Source organism: Macaca thibetana, chromosome 20, assembly GCF_024542745.1.
Source record: "Macaca thibetana thibetana isolate TM-01 chromosome 20, ASM2454274v1, whole genome shotgun sequence".
Taxonomy (NCBI): Eukaryota; Metazoa; Chordata; class Mammalia; order Primates; family Cercopithecidae; genus Macaca; species Macaca thibetana.
The window spans coordinates 9,837,317-9,857,934 of record NC_065597.1 but is presented as its reverse complement, the minus strand read 5'-3'; the positions used below and the strand labels follow the sequence as shown (position 1 = coordinate 9,857,934).

Sequence of the window (20,618 nt, the reverse complement as noted above, 5' to 3'; positions counted from 1 at the left end):
GGCGTGTGCCACCATGCCCAGCTAATTTTTTAAACTTTTATTGTAGGCCAGATGCAGTGCCTCATGCCTATAATCCTAGTACTTTGGGAGGCCAAGGTGGGAGGACTGCTTGAGCTCAAGAGTTGGAGACCAGCCTGGGCCAAATAGTGAGACCTCGCCTCTACAGAAAATTTCAAAATTAGCTGGGCATGATTGTGCTTGCCTCTAGTCCCAGCTACTCAAGTGGATGAAGCGGCAGGATTGCTTGAGCCCAGGGCATTGAGGCTGCAGTGAGCTGTGATTATGCCACCGCACTCCAGCCAGGGTGACAGAGTGAGACTCTTTATTTTATTTTTTTTTGAGACGGAGTCTCGCTCTGCCGCCCAGGCTGGAGTACAGTGGCCGGATCTCAGCTCACTGCAAGCTCCGCCTCCCAGGTTTACGCCATTCTCCTGCCTCAGCCTCCCGAGTAGCTGGGAATACAGGCACCTGCCACCTCGCCCGGCTAGTTTTTTGTATTTTTAGTAGAGATGGGGTTTCACCGTGTTAGCCAGGATGGTCTCGATTTCCTGACCTCGTGATCCGCCCGTCTCGGCCTCCCAAAGTGCTGGGATTACAGGCTTGAGCCACCGCGCCCGGCCGAGACTCCTTAAAAAAAAAAAAAGAGGTCGGGTGTGGTGACTCATGCCTGTAATCCTGTAATCTCAGCACTTTGGGAGGCTGAAGTGGGCAGATCACTTGAGGTCAGGAGTTTGAGACCAGCCTGGCCAACATGGTGAAACCTTCTCTCTACTAAAAATACACAAAGGAGCCAGGTGTGATGGTGGGTAGCTGCAATCCTAGCCACCTGGGAGGTAGAGGCAGGAGAATGGCTTGAACCCGGGAGGGTGAGGTTGCAGTGAGCCAAGATTGTGCCACTGCACTCCAGCCTGGGCAACAGAGCAAGACTCCATCTCAACAAAACACAAAAAAATTGTTTGTAAAGGTGGGGGTCTCACTTATATTGCCGAGGCTGGTCTCAAGCTCCTAGCCTCAAGCAGTCCTACCCGCTTGGTCTCCCCAAATGATGGGATTACAGGCATGAGCCACCACGCCTGGCTGAGGGAGTCACTTTAAAGTGTGTATTTTGAATCCTTAGCCTTGTTTCTCATGTTTATATTATTACTATTTATGAATTGTGGGGATTTTTTCCTCCTTCACTTCTCTTGTCAAGCTCAACTACTTTTCAGATTAAGTAGCTTTTATCCCAGTAACTTAGTGATACTCAGAGATACTGCCTGCAATGAAACCATTAAAAAACAGTTTTATTTAATGCTTGCATGTTTGATGGGTGTGTTCTATTCAGGATGTGAGCTTTTCACAGCAGGTTTGGAATGTTAAGTGCTCATGCGCCTTTGAAAAACACTGTCTCATGGACGGGGAGGTGGAGTGGAGCACAGGTTATCTATTTTGCCCCCAAACAAGTGGGAAATGTAAACATGGTTCCACTTAGTAATCATGCTAAGTAGCCTCAGCGGTAGCAGTGTAAAGGCATCGGTAACAGTGTAAACGCATCGTAGCAAATGAATGTTATCAATATCCTAGGAAGCTGATAGCCACAAATGGCTAATGCCAAGCTGAGAACTAGGGTGTTTAATTTTGTTTAAGTCTTCCAGTTTATATGATGCTTTTTTTCCCCTTTAATTTTCCTTAGATAATGCTGCAAGTGAAGGGGTGTTGGCCAGCTTCTTCAACAGTCTGTTAAGTAAAAAGACAGGCTCTCCTGGAAGTCCTGGTGCTGGAGGGGTGCAGAGCACAGCCAAGAAGTCAGGTACAGAAGGGCCCTGGAGACCTGTGACTCTTGTGGTTGAGCAGTCTTGCAAGGATGGAGAGGCAGACACCTGCCCTGCCGACCCTACAGTGTCCTGAATAGCCAAGCAAGGAAGCAGGTCTTCACTTCCTACTGAGCAGTGTGCCATGCTTTCAGTGGGATTGCTGTACTACCATGCAGGTTTCCTTGGCACATTGAGAGTGGGATTTGTGTACATTAGGGTTCTTGGGAACTGGGTGTTGGGTGAGTTGAGATACAGCCTAAATTACATATGTGGCCGTGTTGTAGAACCTCTTCAGTAGAAGTCATGGTCCATGGAGGGTGTACCAGTGACTTTTTTTTTTTTTTTCTTTTTCCAAGATGGAGTTTTGCTCTTGTTGCTCAGGCTGGAGTGCAATGGCACGATCTCACCTCACTGCAACCTCCGCCTCCCAGGTTCAAGCGATTCTCCTGCCTCAGCCTCCCGAGTAGCTGGGATTACAGGTGCCCTGCCACCACGCCCAGCTAATTTTTTGTATTTTTAGTAGAGATGTGGTTTCATCATGTTGGCCAGGCTGGTCTTGAACTCTTGACCTCAGGTGATCCCTCCACCTCAGCCTCCCAAAGTGCTGGGATTACAGGTGTGAGCCACCGCCCCTGGCTGACAATTTTTGTTTTGTTTTGTTTTAATAGAGACGGAGTCTTGCTGTGTCGCCCAGGCTAAAGTGCAGTGGCGTGATCTCAACTCACTGCCAACCTCTGCCACCTGGGTTGAAGCAATTTTCTTGCCTCAGCCTCCCGAGTAGCTAGGACTACAGGCACGTGCCACCACATCTGGCTAATTTTTTTGTACTTTTAATAGAGATGGTGTTTCACTGTGTTGGCCAGGCCGTTCTCGAACTCCTGACCTCAGGTGATCCGCCTGCCTTGGCCTCCCAACGTGCTGGGATTAGAGACGTGAGCCACGGCACCTGGCGTACTTTTAATTTTTTAAAATTATACTAAAGCCTTAGTTGTTCTGAACCAGTGATGTTTTATTTGTTCTATTTTTTTTTTTCTGTGACGCTTTGTAAGGATTTTGGTTTACTCCACTGCCCCCAGTTTTTCTGTGAACTAGAACCTGTGAACCCTCACTGTCTCACTGCAGAGTCAGGGCCTCCTCCTCCTCCCTGAAGCTCCTCACTTATCACATCCCCACCTCTGTGGCAGCCACCGCCTGTCCTTCCATGTAGGCAGGTAGGGCAGGTCTGTGTCTTGGAGATCTCTGAAACAAAACAAAACATGTTCCTTGGGAATTAACATTTTCCCAGGAAGCTGCAGGACATTTTTTTTTTGGATTGGAGCCTTGCTCTGTTGCCCAGGCTGGAGTGCAGTGGCATGATCTCGGCTCACTGCAGCCTCTGCTTCCCGGGTTCGAGCAGTTCTCCTGTCTTAGCCTCCCGGGTAGCTGGGGTTACAGGCGCCCACCACCATGCCTGGCTAATTTTTTTCTATTTTTAATAGAGATGGGGTTTCACCATATTGGCCAGGCTGGTCTTGAACTTCTGACCTTGTGATCCCCCCGCCTCAGCCTCCCAAGCTGGGATGACAGGCGTGAGCCACCACGCCCGGCGTGCTGGAGGACATTTTAAGGGGTCTTTGCTTTCCATTTTCCATTGGCTATAAGGTATGTTTATACAGTGTTTCCCTAATTGATGTCATCAGGGCAGAGGAGACCCTCAGGAAATCACTCCATCCTTGGGGCAGCCTGGGCCTTCAGTGGCTTCCACATTCTAAGAAACTCAGAGTCTGGTCTAGTGACCCAGACTCTGGGCTGGTAGTATTCCCTACTGGGAAATAGGTGTCTATTTCTAGGCCCGTTAGTTTCTGACAGCAGAAAAACACAAGTACAGACTTGGTGCAGGATTGAATTATCTGGGTATAGTCTTATATTCTTATTGAAACAATGTTTTCAGGCTATCCATGTGAGTCAGTCTAGAATGTTATAATTGTAAACAAAACCTAAACACCTATCTGGGGCGAAGAAAATAGTTTCCACCATTGCTGAAATTCAGATACTACCTCTAGGAAAGTGGTGGTGAGAGCGCACAGGGGTCAGGGTTGGGTGGTGAGAAGGTTTTCAGAAAGGTTCTTGTATTTGGCACAAAGGCACCCCCCGCCAGGGAGCAGTCAGGTCACCCCCTTGGAGTTGGAGGAAGCACTGGCCTGTGACTTTTGGGATTAAGATGTGCTGAGTTGGGATCTCCTCTCCACAGCAGTGGAAAAAGGCTTTCCTCATTCTTACTGAGATTACTGTCATCAAGTGATTATAGAAGGCTGTATAATTTTAAATGCTCCTTTAAAAAAAATTGTTTCCTCTTCTCACATCATTACTTTGCTCTTTTGCTTTTTTTCAGGACAAAAGACTGTGTTGTCAAATGTTCAGGAAGAACTGGATAGAATGACTCGAAAGCCAGACTCTATGGTAACAAACTCTTCAACAGAAAATGAAGCCTGAACCTCCTTAAAAAGTGCATATGTCGAATGACCAAATAACTATGTATATTGATCTGCTAAGACCAGGATTTTTCTGATATGGCACATGCTATCAGTTTTTTGGGGCAGGGGAGATGAACTAAAAAAAAAAAAAAAAAAAAAACTTCATTGGCTTGTCCGAGTATGAAATGCACATTTAGGAAGGTTACATGTCAGACCCTTTGTTAAGGATAACCCTTGGACTCTCGGGCATGTGGCTCTTTTGTGGGAGGCAAGCACGTCTGGGCTTCTTGTGGAGGGGAAGGTAGAGTGAAAGAAGGAGGGCCCGCTTTCTATCAGGGTGGAGCAAATGAGACCAAGAAATCATTGGTAAGATGGTGGTTAGTCTGACCAGTTTCATGTTAGCAAATTCACTTCTTCTTGGGAAGCAGATTAAGTGGCAGAAAGTCCAGGAAAGAAAGACCAGAAGGAGTAATGAGAGAAGTGATGGTGGGGAAGCTGAATGTTGAGGGAGGTGGAGGAAGGAGGAGATGAGCAGTGTCAGTAAATACTGTGCATTCAATAGAAGTTGAAGAATCATTGTTAGAAGCATTTCCAAACAAAACACTAAGCAAAATGGGAATTAGGTTTATTTCGAATGCATCTTTAACTTATGAAAGATGTACTAATTGTGGGGGTGCCTGAGTCAGGTGGAGCTGACCCAGGGGTGGGAACGATGGCAGCTGCCTGGGACCCATGTGCTTGGCTCAGGCTATGTCCTCATGAGAGGTGCTGGGCTCCATGGATATGTGTTGTGGGGCAGACAGTCACTGTGGGATGTCTTCAAAGTGAGCAGTTACAGAATTAGTTTACTTTGAATTTTGTTGTCTAAATAGCTCCTGCTTTGTTTTTTAAATTAAATTTTTTGTTTTTACTACCATGGGCTGGCCTAACTAACAGAAAATGGATGATCAACCTCTGGTTTTACCATAATGCAATGTGCCACAGAAAGTTTGGGGGAGGTTTTTAATGTAATTGCACTCTGGTTAATTGGCTCGTACCAAGTCCTGCCTTATGATTTGTGGAAAGCTTCAAGGAGTTCCACTGATGCAAAAGGGTCTTTTCCTAGCTTCCCGGTCTGATCAGTGCTATCAGATGGACAGATAAGCGTGAATGTTTTATACCGAAAATGGAAATGATACATTTCTCTTGTTATGTGTTTTCATAAAATGTAGCATTTTTTTTCTTACGGAAAAAAGAGTTTCAGGTGTCTCCCCACCTAGGGCAAATTCATGCACATTGTCATGTCATACCACCATTCTGGAAACGATTTCTGTGGATTTGAAATTGCACTTTTAATTTTATATATGACAGCATTTAAATGCAAACACTACCATGAATTTCATGTATAAAATGTTGTCAAACCAAGGGAAAAAACCACAGTTCACCATGTGGAGTTTACTTTTTTTATATGAATGTTTGTTGTACTGTGTCTAAGCATAACTTTCCTAATGTCATTACTTTTACATACCAGATTTGACTGACCACTAATGTAGTACTGGTGATAACTTAATATCCTATGTTGTGTCAAGACTCTTTTAAGACTTTCTTGAATTGCTTGCGTAAAGGTCTGAACACTGTTAAAGAGAAAGCTAAGTATCAACTTGCCTTTCAGATAGAAACGTTTCTTGTGCCAGTTTTATTGTTGAAATATACCATTTTTTTCCTTTTTTAATTCAGTTTTTTTAAAAAACAAATGTATTGTGGCTTCCGATTACCAGGTTGTCTAAGTAATGACAGTAAACTGACTGTAGAATGATAATTGTGGTATAGTGACCAATAGATGCCAAACAGCTTGTGGCCGCACTAAAGGTGGGGTCGCTTAGTCCCTGGGAGTAAAATGAGTGACCTCAGAAACAAGAATTCCTGGAAAGGCACATGCCGAAGAGGGATATGGTATAATTTTAAATCTTAATGCAAAATTTTAATATGTCTTTTTTTTTCTATCATTTGAACTGATAAGCACTTTTTGTGTCAATATAAAATATACTACAACTGATGAAATGCTAAGACATGTCTTGTGAAGGAAGGTTTCTTGGAGACCACTTTTATTTACACGTGACAAGTAGATGCTCCTAGTATCAGAAGAAGCTGATACGTAGTGTCATGTGCTCAGTGGTTGCCAAAGTCTACCAACTTTGGGGAGCTGCAGGGTTGTTTTTGGGAGGTGGGAGGAAGGGAGATGAGTTTTGTTATTTTGGGGTTTTCAAGCATTGGAACCAAAGGCCAAATAATAAACAGCCTTTAATTTTTAAAGTAAAATTCATTTTATTTGCAGAGTACACTTGTATGGTAGACTGTTAAAGACAATTTTATGACTGTTATGACTATTTATGCACATTATAATGGTTACATCTGCTGTTTGTCTTTAAAATAAAAAAAAAAAATCAAAGAAAAGCCCAACTTTGAATACGTGGCTGAGATAACGGCCAGGAATCGGTCTTTCCTAAAAATGCAATAGATATGCTGCTAGATTGTTATTTTGTTTGCACTTTTTTTGATTGGCATTTTAAAATCGGTAAACTGAAGACATTGTCGTGTTTTATTAATTTAACAAAGTTGAAAGTGACTGCTCTGTACATCATGACCTTAACAATGTTAATGCTGTAAGTGAAAGTTCACTGTTGTCTGTATACTAAATTTATTGGTGTTTCTAACTTAAAATTAAGACTGCAGATTATCCCCCACCAGCCTTAGTCCAGGGGTGTGGCTCTGTCCGGGTGCAGTACGCAGTCATGTGGAACCTTGCTTTCTAGTCCTGGGAAAAAAAGAAGATGTCTCTAATTACTGGCTTCAATAAACACGAATCCAGACTGCTTACAATTTTTGGTGGCTTTCTTTATGGTAAATCATCCCACTGGAGATACATTGAATTGTCTGCTAATCATATGGGGTATCTGATCACGTAACTAAAAATGTTTACCTGTCTCACTTGAAATTGTCAGAAATTCTGGAAAGAAAAATATTGTAAAGCCATATTTATTTTATCCTATTTTTTAGAGGTGGGGGTTGTCAAGGCTGGTCTTGAACTCCTGGCCTCCAATGGTTCTCCCGCCTTGACCTCCCAAAGTGCTGGAGTTACAGGTGTGAGCCACCAAACCCAGGCTGGTTTTTTTGGTTTTTAAAAATTACAGCCATCCTCGTGAGTATAAAGGTGGTAGGTATCTCAGTGACTAACAGTGTTAAGGAGCATCTTTTGATGTGTGTATTGGCCATTTGTGTATCTTTGGAGAAATGTCTGTTCAGATTCTTTGGTCATTTTTAAATTAGGTTATTTGCCTTTTGTGTTTTTTGTGTTTGTTTTTGAGACAGGGTCTTGCTTTGTGGCCCAGGCTGGAGTGCAATGGCTTGGTTACAGCTTATTGTAGCCTTGACCTCCCAGACTCAAGTAATCTTCCTCCCAAAGTGCTGGGATTACAGACATGAGCCACTGCACCCAGCCTATTTGACTTTTTATCATTGGGTTGTAAGAGTTCTTTATCTATTCTGTATACTACACTCTTAACAGATATAACTCAGTCCTTTTGATATGCTCCCCTTCATCTCTGAGCATTTTCTTACTTTCTGGCACAAAAAGGTGTTCCAGGCTCACCTTGCATTTTCCCTGACTTTGTCCTGGAATCAGCCATTTTTCCAAGGAGTCCTGGTTCCTGGTTTCTTTTTTTTCTTTTTCTTTTTTTTTTGAGACAGAGTCTCGCTCTGTTGCCCAGGCTGGAGTGCAATGGCACAATCTCAGCTCACTGTAACCTCCACCTCCCGAATTCAAGTGATTCTCCTGCTTCAGCCTCCCGAGTAGCCAGGATTACAGGTATGCGCCACAACGCCTGGCTAAGTTTTATATTTTTAGTAGAGACGGGTTTCACCATGTTGGCCAGGCTGGTCTCAAACTCCGACCTCAGGTGATCCGCCCTCAGCCTCCCCAAGTGCTGGGATTACCGGTGTGAGCCACCATGCCCGGCTTAGAGCCCTGGTTTCTTTTAGTAGGAGATTGGTTTTTGGAAACCAAGATCTGGACGATAGGCATACTTAATTTTACTGAGTGTTACTACTTGTAGGCCTTTTGGTGGACACACCATATCTACTTTTTCACTTAACATTGCCTGTAAATTGGTTTATATTAGTTCTTGGAGATGTTTATTCTTGTTTATGGCTACATCGTATTCAATTGTGTAATGTACCTTGTTTATTCATCCGGTCTCTTGTAGATGGGCATTTAGGATGTTTGCAGTCTTGTATTATTACATCTAATGCTGCAATGAGTAACCTTCTGCATATCTTGTGTTTTATTTTGGAGATGTGGCTTCAGGGTAAATTCCTAGCAGTGGACCTACCTACTCAAAAGGTAAATGCGCATCTGTGGTTGTTAGATATCAAAATCCCTTCCATAGAGGTCACACCAATCTGCCTGCCTGTCAGCACTTGTACAGATTATTAATTCATTGTTATATTTTGTCTTAAGTTAGGAAGTTTGGTGAATAAATGTGTTGGGGATTATTTTATTTGATGATACGGGCATTAACATTGTAATAGCAAATGCTTACATTGGAGATTGCTGTATACCAGTCACTCTTCTATTTTAATTTTAATTTAATTTAATTTAATTTTATTTTTTATTTTTTTTTGAGATGGAGTCTCGCTCTGTCGCCCAGGCTGGAGTGCAGTGGCACAATCTTGGCTCACTGCAACCTCCACCTCCTGGGTTCAAGTGATTCTCCCGCCTCAGCCTCCCAAGTAGCTGGGACTAAAGGCGTGCACCACTACGCCCGGCTAATTTTTGTATTTTTAGTAGAGACAGGGTTTCACTATATTGGCCAGACTGGTCTCGAACTCCTGACCTCAGGTGATCCGCCCGCCTCAGCCTCCCAGAGTGCTAGGATTACAGGTGTGAACTATGGCACCCAGCCACCAGTCACTCTTCTAGGTGGTTTATACAAACTGATTTAAACTTCACAACAACTCTGCTGATATCCGTCTTAGTTTCCAGATGAGGAAATTAAGACATGGATAAGTAAGTAGCTGCTAAGGTCTCAGAATTTGAACGCAGGCAGTCTAGCTTCTGAGTTTGAACTAATCATGGTGGTATGCTGATACTCTGTGCTCATTTAAAGCAATTGGGGACCCATGCATGGTGGCTCACATCTGTAATCCCAGCACTTTGGGAAGCTGAAGTGGGCGGATCACAAGGTCAGGAGTTCGAGACCAGCCTGGCCAACATGGTGAAACCCCGTCTCTACTAAAAATACAAAAATTAGCCAGGCATGGTAGCCATGCCTGTAGTCCCAGTTACTCGGGAGGCTGAGACAGGAGAATCACTTGATCCTGGGAGGCAGAGGTTGCAGGGAGCCGAGATTGTGCCACTGCACTCCAGCCTGGGTGACAGAGTGAGACTGTATCTCAAAAAAATAATAAAGCAGATGGGGAAAATGTATCAATCGAGAGTGTTTTCATCTGTGGTCATAAGCAGCTGTGTGCTACTATTCAAACTTTTCCTCTTGTGGTAATGAATGGAAGAGTCACTCTTGCTAGGTGGAGAGAATGGCAGAGAGAGAAAGTACCCAATATCCTCTACAAAGGGAGAAGGGACTGCAGTCGCAGGTATCTTGCTGGGAAATGCAAGTTGAGATGTCTTCCACTCATATCTTGGAATTTACTTTCTCTTAAGGTATGAAGAGCTTTAGGTGTTGCCTGCGGCAGGTGCCCTTGGCAGGCCCTGAGACAGACTTTCACCAGTGCAAATGTTCCTAGGTGTGCCTGTGAGGCTGGCAGGCTGGCCTGCCTGTAGACCTGCCTTAGGGGCCCTCACACACACCACTAACCTCTCTGGAATTCTCTTCTGCCACCTCTGGCTTGGGAGCAACCTGTGGAGGGAGGCATTTGGAGTGTTGGGGAGGGCATGGGCACTAATGGATTCCAGTCCTAGTTCATTCTGTGGTGACTTTTGAATCAAGCAAGTGCAGTTCAAATGGATGAGAAATTGATCAAGAAGCAAAATAGGAAAACAACCCAAACTGGGGAGCTTCACCCCTCTTAGGCCTCCTTTTCCCATCTTTGTAAAGTAGGGATAAAATTTCTTCCTAGTCATTGTGGACATTAGAGGAGGTACAATGTGCCTGGCATGTGGTAGGTCTTCGGTGTGATTGACGACCCTGAAAACATCTCTAGGATGTCATCTCTAACACTGATCCAGCAACCTCATTCTTGGCTCCTACCCTTTTTGGTTGTGGCATTTCAGTTTGTAGTATAAATATCATCTCTAAAGAGAACAGAGCGTAGAGGCATGGATATCCTGTGATCGTTCACTGTGGTGGTCCCTGGTGCAGCTCCTACAGGATGCCACAACAGAGTCCTGGGTTCTGAGATACTTAGTATTGTACTCCTTACCCTGCAAGGCTTGCAGATAGCTGAAAGGATGCCAAGTGCTGTCTTGATGCTGTCTGTGATTGACAAGGGAGAGATGGTATGTTCTGACCAGGAGGCAGAAGTGACAGGTCAGTAGCAGTGGTGGTGAGGGCCCAAGGAAGGAAGCAGCTGAAACTCCCACTGGAGATGAACAGCACACCCTGCTGGCTCACAGAAGTGTCTCCCTGGGCTTGACGCTGAGGGACTCTCAGCCTGAAAGGAGAGGAGACAGCAGGGGTTTGAGGCCAGGAATTGGGGGTGGATTCTTTGTGGGTCAAGAAGTCCTTTCCCCAACCTTGGGCAGTATTTCAGATGGGACAAGCCTAGCTTTTCAAATGTTTCTAACCTTGTTACGAAATTACTATGTGAAAATTTGGCTGGCGCAGTGGCTTACGCCTGTAATCCCAGCACTTTGGGAGGCCGAGGTGGGTGGATCACCTGAGGTCAGGAGTTCAGGTCCAGCCTGGCCAACATGGTAAAACCCTGTCTCTACTAAAAACACAAAAATTACCTGGGCATGGTGGTGGGTGCCTATAATCCCAGCTACTGGGGAGGCTGAGGCAGGAGAATCACTTGAGCCCAGGAGGTGGAGGTTGTAGTGAGCCGAGATTGTGCCACTGCACTCCAGCCTGAGTTATGGAGTGGGACTCTGTGTCACCAAAAAAAAAAAAAAAAAAAAAAAAAAAATTCCTGGCCGGTCATGGTGGCTCATGCCTGTAATCCTAGCACTTTGGGAGGCCAATGGGGGTGGATCGCCTGAGGTCAAGAGTTCAAGACCAGCTTCGCCAACATGATGAAACCCCATCTCTACTAAAAATACAAAATATTGGCTAGGCGTGGTGGCTTATGTCTGTAATCCCAGCACTTTGGGAGGCTGAAGTGGGAGGATCACAAGGTCGTCAGGAGTTGGAGACCAACCTGACCAACATGGTGAAACTCTGTCTCTACTAAAAATACAAAAAGTAGCCGGTCGTGGTGACGCGCACCTGTAATCCCAGCTACTCAGGAGTCTGAGGCAGGAGAATCGCTTGAACCCGGGAGGCGGAGGTGCAGTGAGCTGAGATCGAGCCACTGCACTCCAGCCTGGGCAACAAGAGTGAAACTTTGTCTCAAAAAAAGAAAAAATACAGCCGGGCGCGGTGGCTCACGCCTGTAATCCCAGCACTTTGGGAGGCCGAGGCGGGTGGATCACAAGGTCAGGAGATCGAGACCACGGTGAAACCCCGTCTCTACTAAAAATACAAAAAATTAGCCAGGCGCGGTTGTGGGCGCCTGTAGTCCCAGCTACTCGGGAGGCTGAGGCAGGAGAATGGCGTGAACCCGGGAGGCGGAGCTTGCAGTGAGCCGAGATCGCGCCACTGCACTCCAGCCTGGGCGACAGAGCGAGACTCCGTCTCAAAAAAAAAGAAAAAATAAATACATTCCTATATAAAAATTCATTTAATGACAATATTAAGATATTTTCATGTGTAATGTTCTGTAACAAACTTATTTCTTGCGTAGAACTGAATTAACTGACATTCCTAAGTGATCATCGAGCTCCTCCATCCTCCCTGCCCTGCCTCCCCACAAATCTCACCCAAGCAGGATCTTTAAAGAACTATTTAAAGTTCTGCTAGAAAAAGCAAACCCAATGTGAAGCATTTAAGTTTTTGTTTTGGGAAGAGTTCAACAATTTATGTGCCTTTTTAAGGCAATAATTTATTTTAAAGAGTGGGGGTGCAGCTTGTGGCCTGTTAACATCTGCCCTTGATATTTAAAATATTTGGCACAGTTTGTGAATCTGTTTTTTACCTATTCAAATCTAACAAATGTTAGCCTGGAATTCAACTTTGGTGTATATAGGAAACAACACTGTCACTGTTCAAGCTTTGTATATAGAAAATATGTGGGTGTCAAGAAGGTGTATTTTATTTATTTATGTTGAGACTGTCTTGCTCTGCTACCCAGGCTGGGGTGCAGCGGTGCAGTCGTGGCTGACTACAGCCTTAACCTGGGCTCAAGTGATCCTTCCACCTTACCTCCCAAGTAACTGGGACTACAGGTGCATGTCACCATGCCTGGCTAATTTTTGTATTTTTTGTAGAGATGAGGTTCACCATGTTGTCCAGGGTGGTCCCAAATTCCTGAACTCCAGCGATTCACCTGTTTGGGCCTCCCAAAACGTTGGGATTACAGGCGTGAGCCACTGCGCCTGGCCCAGTACCTTACTGTTAACCATAGTCATCCTACTATGCGATAGAATACCAGAACTTACTACTCCTATCTAATTGTCACTATGCTCATCAACCAGCCTTCCTCATCCTTTCTTCCCCCATCCCTTTCCCAGTCTGGTAACCACTGCATTAGACAGATTTTGGTTTTGATTTGTTTTATGGGTGACTGGTAGATCTGACACATCTTTGACTGTGGGCATCTTCCAGGTCCCACAGAACGCCCTTTGAGAACATTCACATGCTGGGTTTTTGAGGCTTGGTAAAGGTCCATGTTTTTATGAGCCTTGGAATTTGGACTCTGGTGATAGTACCTTTCATCCTCTGTTTTACCTCTCCGGCCCCATCTTCTCTTCCCCCTCACAATCCCTGCCCCAGAGGAAATAAGCACTTGTGAATTGGTGAATTTGTGATAACTAGGACAATGCTGGGAGTTTTTGCTCCCTAGGAGCGGGTTTCTCCCTGATGCCCATGGATAGATAGTACAGTCCTAGTCACAAAGAGGAGTTCAGCAAACATCGCCTGCTGCTGGTGCTGAGTCCTCTTGGGAATCATCACCAAGTACAGCTTCAAACCGGCCACTCTGCCAGATGGCTCTCCTTACACTTGGAACTGTAAATATTTCTGGCATTGAGCCGAATCAGAACTGCTCTGACATAAAAGAAAACCTGTAACCTATAGCCCCAGGCCCAACACCTGGGCTGTCTCAGCTGGGAACTTGTTTCAGGTCGACTTGGGTTTGAGTCATGGCCCCAGAACTTCACAGTTGTGTAGTCATGGAGAAGTCAGCTAACCTCTGTGAATCTCAGCATCCAGTGAGCAGATTCTCACCTCCCTCATAGGGATGCTGGATGTGTGCCTAGCATAGTGCCTGGCTTGCAGACAGTGTCCCCAAACAACCAGCCCTGAATAAATTGTGTGACAGGCCTCAGTTCTTGAAAAGGCTTTAGAGACCAGGCATGTTGCTTATGCCTATAATACCAGCACTTTGAGAGGCTGAGGCTGGAGGATGACTTGGGCCCAGGAGTTTGAGACCAGCCTGGGCAGCACAGTAAGACTCTGTCTCTACAAAAAAATATAAATAAATAATGAGTCAGGCATGGTGGCACATGCCTGTGGTCCCAGCTACCCTGGAGGCTGAGGTGCTGAGAATTGCTTGAGCCCAGGCCAAGGCTGCAGTGAGCCACTGCACTCCAGCCTGGGTGACAGTGAGACCTTGACTCAAAAAAAAAAAAAAAAAAAGGCCGGGCACAGTGGCTCATGCCTGTAATCCCAGCACTTTGGGAGGCCAAGGCAGGTGGATCACCTGAGGTCAGGAATTCAAGACTAGCCTGGCCAATGTGGTGAAATTCTGTCTACTAAAAATACAAAAATTAGCTGGGTGTGGTGGCAGGCGCCTGTTATCCCAGCTCCTCGGGAGGCTGAGGCAGGAGAATCACTTGAACCCGGGAGGCAGAGGTTGCAGTGAGCCGAGATTGCACCATTGCACTCCAGCCTGGGTGAAAAGAGCAAAAACTCCATCTCAAAAAAAAGAAAAGAAAAGGCCTTAGAAATTATTTGCCAAGGTTACACAAAGTCAGGAACAGAGTTGGGAATAAGAAATGAAGTATTGCTGCTGTCTTGCGGCCTTCCTCTACCCAGTCTGCATACCTTTCCCTAGCTAGTCAGCTGGTAGCCCAGGCAGTGCTAAACACCAGGTCTTAAATCTGAAGAAATAAATTGCTAGTTGAGACTGAGCAAGAGAGCTATTTTAGGGCAGACAAGCTTTCAGCACACCATAAATTCCATCACCTGGCAACTGCCTGATTTCTTGGGCAAGGCAGCTTTCTGCCATCTGCATGTGTGGGCATCCAAACACATGTTTGAGGTATGTGGCCTCTTGGTGCCTCCTCCCTGCTTCTGCTCAGTAACCATAGCCATCTTCCAGGGAACTGTGGGCATGGGTTGGTGACACTCAAAATGCAAGTGACGGGAGGTGAACAAGGTAGGCCCTCCCCCTACCGGGCTGGTATTCTGGGAACAACAGACAAGTTAACTGATGTCTTGAATGCCACAGTCAGCTTTTCTCTGCTCAAAATAAAAACCAAAATCTTTGTCAACCTCTTCTCCCCCAACAATTAAGCCCTCAAGCCTTTAGGTGGGCAGAGCATGGCAGGTGTCTGCCTGGGGGTGGAGTGGGGAATTGTGGAGACCCAAAGGAGGGTTTGGAACCTAAGCAGGGTGGAGAGTGTCCGTCCCCATGAGTAGGAATGGATGAATGGCCTGGCATAGAGTATTAACTCAAGCAGGGTGGAGAGGGTATACTTATTTGGGGATGGGGCAGGGGTGCAGAGAGTCAGAGACTGACTGAGTGACAGCAAACCCATGGGTAGCCTCCCCTAGTGGAGAGGAGAGGGTGTCTACAAAGAGTAGAGCAGGCATGGGGTGTCTGAGTGGGGTGGCCTAGGGCAGGGTCATGTGGTAAGGAGGGCATCTGTGCACGGATGGAGGTGATGGAAGAGGGGCTGCATACAGGCATTGGTCAAATAAGTTAAATGTATATGGCGTTATATTGGAGTTGGAAGCATCAGTGTGAACACATGGTTTGGGTGTCTTTTTTTTTTTTTTTTTTTTTGAGGCAGGGTCTCACTCTGTTGCCCAGGCTAGAGTGTAGTGGCATGATCACAGCTCACCACAACCTCTGCCTCCCAGGCTCAAGCAGTCCTTCTGCCTCAACCTTCTGAGTAGCCAGGACTACAGGTGTGCACCACCACACCCAGCTAATTTTTGTGTCTTTTTGTAGAGATGGGTTTTTGCCATGTTGTTCAGACTGGTCTTGAACTCCCAGGCTCACGCAATCCTGCCTCCTTGGCCTCCCAAAGTGTTAGGATTACAGGTGTGAGCCACCATGCCCAGCCCGTGGTCTTCAATACACTCATGCATACAAATTTTCAAAAGGCCAGGTTCAGTGGCTCACGCTTGGAAAACCCAGCATTTTGGGAGGCCAGGGTGGGCGCATTGCTTGAGCCTGGGAGTTCAAGACCAACCTGGACAACATAGTGAAACCCCATCTCTACAAAAAATGTAAAAATAAGCCAGGTGTGGTGGCATGCACCTGTAATCCCAGCTAGTCTTGAGGCTGAGGCTGGGGTATTGCTGGAGCCTGGGAAGCCAAGGCTGTGGTGAGCCATGACTGGGTCACTGCACTCCAGCCTGGGTGACGGAGTGAGACCCTGTAGATGTAGAGGTGTGCACATATGTGTATGTGTTTGCACACATGTATACCTTAGCTTTTTGCCCTGAGAGGGCCTGGGAGCAGCAACAGCCCAATAGCAATGAGCACACCTTATGCCATGATCTTGGTTTCTAAATACCATTCTCTCATAAAATAAATCGGGGGCCAGGTGTGATGGCTTATGTCTGTGATCCAAACACTTCAGGAGGCTGAGGTGGGCAGATCACTTGAAGCCAGAAGTTTGAGACCAGCCTGGCCAATATGGCGAAACCCTGTCTCTACTAAAAATACAAAAATTAGCCAGCAGGGTGGCGCACACCTGTAGTCTCAGCTTCTTGGGAGGCTGAGGCAGGAGAACTGCTTAAACCCCAGAAGGTAGAGGTTGCAGTGTCCAGCCTGGGCAACAGAGCGAGACTCCATCTCACTTGATCTTAGCCAAAAGGCCAAGAAGCGATGCGAGACTCCATCTCAATAAGTAAATCAATAAATAAGCTGGGCGCTGTAGCTCACACCTGTAATCCCAACACTTTGGTAGGCCAAGGCAGGTCGAGCACCTGAGGTCGGGAGTTCAAGACCAGCCTGGCCAACATCGTGAAATCCTGTCTCTACCAAAAATACAAAAATTAGCTGGGTGTGGTGGTGTGCACCTATAATCCTAGATGCTCAGGAAATTGAGGCAGGAGAATCGCTTAAACCTGGGAGGTGGAGGTTGCAGTGAACTGAGATCGCGCCACTGTACTCCAGCCTGGGCCACAACGCAAGACTCTGTCTTAAAAATAAATGGGGCCGGGTGTGGTGGCTCATACCTGTAATCCCAGCACTTTGGGAGGCCGAGATGGGTAGATCACAAGGTCAGGGGTTCGAAACCAGCCTGGCCAGCATGGCGAAACCCGGTCTCTACTAAAAATGCAAAAAGTAGCCAGGTGTAGTGGCACACCCTGTAGTCCCAGCTACTTGGGAGGCTGAGGCGGGAGAATCCCTTGAACCCAGGAGGCGGAGGTTGTAAACCAAGATCACGCCACTGCACTCCAGCCTGGGCGACAGAGCGAGACTCAGTCTCAAAATAAATAAATAATAGGGGCTGAGAGGCAGAGGATGAGGAAGCAAGGAAAACAAATGATGATAATAAAAAACCTGGGGTTTCTTGGGGAAATGGCTGATTCCAGGGCTGAGACAGGAAAAATGTAAGATGAGCCTGGAACATCTGTGCCAGAAAGTAAGAAAGGGCTCAAAGAACCATAGATACGTGTCAAAAGACAGGAGCTGTACGCATAAAGGCATGAAAAAAAATTTAAAGAAAGGAGCTGGGCATGGTAGTGCATGCCTGTCAACTCGGATACTCAGGAGGCTGACGTGGGAGGATTTCTTGAGACCAGGAGTTTTGAGGCTGCAGTGAGCTATGATGGTGCCTTTGAGTAGCCACTGCACTCCAACCTGGGCAACAGCAAGATGTGTCTCTTTTTTCAATTTTAATTTAATTTTATTTATTTTTTTGAGACGGAGTCTCCCACTGTCACCCCAGCTGGTGTGCAGTGACACAATCTCGGCTTGCTACAACCTCCGCATCCCAGGTTCAAGTGATTCTCCTGCTTCAGCCTCCTGAGTAGCTAGGATTACAGGCACCCGCCACCACCACACCCGGCTAATTTTTTGTATTTTTAGTAGAGATGGGGTTTCACTATGTGGGTGTTATTTATTTTATTTTATTTTTGAGATGGAGTTTTGCTCTTGTCACCCAGGCTGGAGTGCAATGGTGTGATCTTGGCTCACTACATCCTTTGCCTCCCAGGTTCAAGTGATTCTGCTGGCTCAGCTTCCCAAGTAGCTGGGATTACAGGTGGCTGCCACCACACCCAGCTAATTTTTGTAGTTTTGTGTTTTTAGTAGATGGAGTTTCACCGTGTTAGCCAGGCTGGTCTCAAACTCCTGACCTCAGGTGATCTGCCCACCTCGGCCTCCCAATGTACTGGGATTACAGGCATGAGCCACTGCGCCTGGCCAATTATTATTTATTTATTTATTTTTGAGACAGAGTCTCACTCTGTTGCCCAGGCTGGAGTGCAGTAGTGCAATATCGGCTCACTGCAACCTCCGCCTCCTGGGTTCAAGTGATTCTCCTGCCTCAGCCTCCTGAGTAGCTGGGATTACAGGCACCTGCCACCATGTCTGGCTAATTTTTTTAAAATTTATTTTTAGTAGAGACAGGGTTTCACCATGTTGGCCAGACTGGTTTCGAACTCCTGACCTCAAGTGATTCGCCCACCTTGGCCTCCCAAAGTGTTAGGATTACAGACGTGAGCCACTATGCCTGGCCAAGACCCTGTCTCTTAGAGAGAGACTGAGAGAAGGCCACTGGCCAGGGACAATTTGAACATCAAAAAAAGGAAAAAAAATGATCATAATGGATTATAACTTATTGAATAAAATAGGAAGTCATGAGGCTATATAAATAAATTAGTAAATTGAAAGTTCAGTGTGAAACAGCATTCCATTCCTCATCAAAACTTCAAATTTACATGATTTATTCAATGGGTTATAATCCATTACTATCAGTATTTATTTTGATGCACAAAGTGTCAGGTTTATTCATTACAAGGGGGAAACAGCGTGTTACAGTGGAGAAACCTGGCGGCCACAAGCTCAATCACCTGATGGAAGTGAACATCATTAATAATGGGATGCATAGCAGTCGCATGCCTCCTGATAGGCTGCGCAGAGAACACAATGTCACTGCTGGGGGATTTCTGCCAAAAATGTATAACCAGGATCTAATCACAAAGAAACATCAGACAAACCCAGATTGAGGGACATGGTACAAAATAACTTGGTGCATTACATCTTTGAAGGTGTTAAGGTCATAAAAGACAAGGAGGGTCTGAGGAACTGTTCTAGTCTGAAGGAAACTGGCAACATGACAACAAGAAGAGCAACACATGATCCTTAATGGCTTCATTTTGCTACAGAGACATTATAGGGACATTTGGCAAAACTTGATTGGAATGTGAGGGTTAGATGGTGGGAATGTATCAAGAATAATTTCCTGGCCAGGTGTGGTGGCTCATGCCTGTAATCCCACTTTGGGAGGCCAAGGCAGGCGGATCAGTTGAGATCAGGAGTTTGAGATGAGGCTGGCCAACATGGTGAAACCTCGTCTCTACTAAAAATACAAAAATTAGTTGGGCATGGAGCTGCGCGCCAGTAGTCCCAGCTACCCAGGAGGCTGAGGCATGAGAATTGCTTGAATTCAGGAGACAGATGTTGCAGTGAGCTGAGATCACGCCACTGCACTCCAGCCCGGGTGACAGCAAGACTCGGTCTCTAATAAAATAAATAAAATAAAAAAGATTAATTTCCTGATTTTGATGCATATTCTGGTAAAAGCAGAGAATGTCCTTGGTAGAAAATACTCTCAAGTATTTGAGGGTGATGGGGTGTTCGGTTGGTAATGTACTCTCAAATGATTCAGGGAAAAGCATTCTTTATACTGTACTTACCATTTTTGTTTGTTTGTTTTTGTAATTTTGAGATTGTTTTCAAATAAATACATTTAATTAATTAACCGGCCCATGTGTGCATGCTAAGAGTCAAAGTGGTATGATATTCAGGCCTTTCACAGTGGCCCCTAACACCTCTCCAACCTCACTACTTTACGAAGTGTGTTCCTGGCTGAGTGCAGTGGCTCACGCCTGTAATCCCAGCACTTTGGGAGGCCAAGGCAGACAGATCACTTGAGGTCAGGAGTTCGAGACCAGCCTGGCCAACATGGCGAAACCCCATCTCTACTAAAAATACAAAAATTAGCCAAGCATGGTGGCGGGCAACTGTAATCCCAGCTACTCGAGAGGCTGGGCAGGAGAATCACTTGAACCAGGGAGGCTGAGGTTGCAGTGAGCCAAGATCGCGCCACTCCAGGGCAATAGAGTGGGACTCCATCTCAAAAATTAAAAAATAAAAATAAAATAAAAGTGTTTTTCCAGCCACCCTTTCACTTCTCCTCCCCCAGCCTCCCAGCCTCCTGGCCTTTGTCCTTGCTGTGTCCTCCCATTGTGCTTTCCTGCCTACTCTGATAGCTCACTGAGGCCAGTCCGACCTTCGAGGCTTTGCTCAGGGGCTCGTGAATCTGGCTGCTTGAACTCTTGGGGCAATTCTGGCTGCTCCAGGGTTTCCCCAAAAGGGTCTGGGGAGCCCTGGATGCCCGCAGATGTTCTCTTGGGGTCCCTGAGACCTTTTTCCCCTTAAAAGGGCTCTATACATTATTCACAGCAACAGTGTCTCTACCACCCATCTGACATCAGGAGATAAGGCTTTGAATTATTCATCAGTGCTTTTTGTTTTGTTCAAATCTGATCATGTCAGTCGCCTGCTTAAGGAGCAAAATGCAGCTCTCATGACTCTCTGGACTGTAGGCATCTTCATAATCAGTTCCCAACCTTCCTGTCCCTCTGTCCCTGCCCCTGCCCTTCACATACCTTCTAGACCCTGCCCATATTTGTGAAAGAACCCAGACCAC

General features: G+C 45.9%; 2 protein-coding genes across 3 annotated transcripts in view; one reads left to right on the top strand and one right to left on the bottom strand.

Moving 5' to 3' along the window:
- DYNC1LI2 (dynein cytoplasmic 1 light intermediate chain 2) overlaps positions 1–7,102 on the top strand; it is an 86,922-nt gene extending 79,820 nt beyond the window's left edge. For both annotated transcript variants that reach the window (XM_050774939.1, XM_050774940.1), the window contains 2 exons: positions 1,673–1,789; positions 4,165–7,102. In XM_050774939.1, coding sequence (XP_050630896.1) covers positions 1,673–1,789; positions 4,165–4,265 — 218 coding nt within the window. In that variant the 3' untranslated portion in view covers positions 4,266–7,102. The remainder of the gene's footprint in view (positions 1–1,672; positions 1,790–4,164) is intronic.
- CA7 (carbonic anhydrase 7) overlaps positions 1–20,618 on the bottom strand; it is an 836,404-nt gene that overhangs the window by 131,758 nt on the left and 684,028 nt on the right. The window lies entirely within an intron of this gene.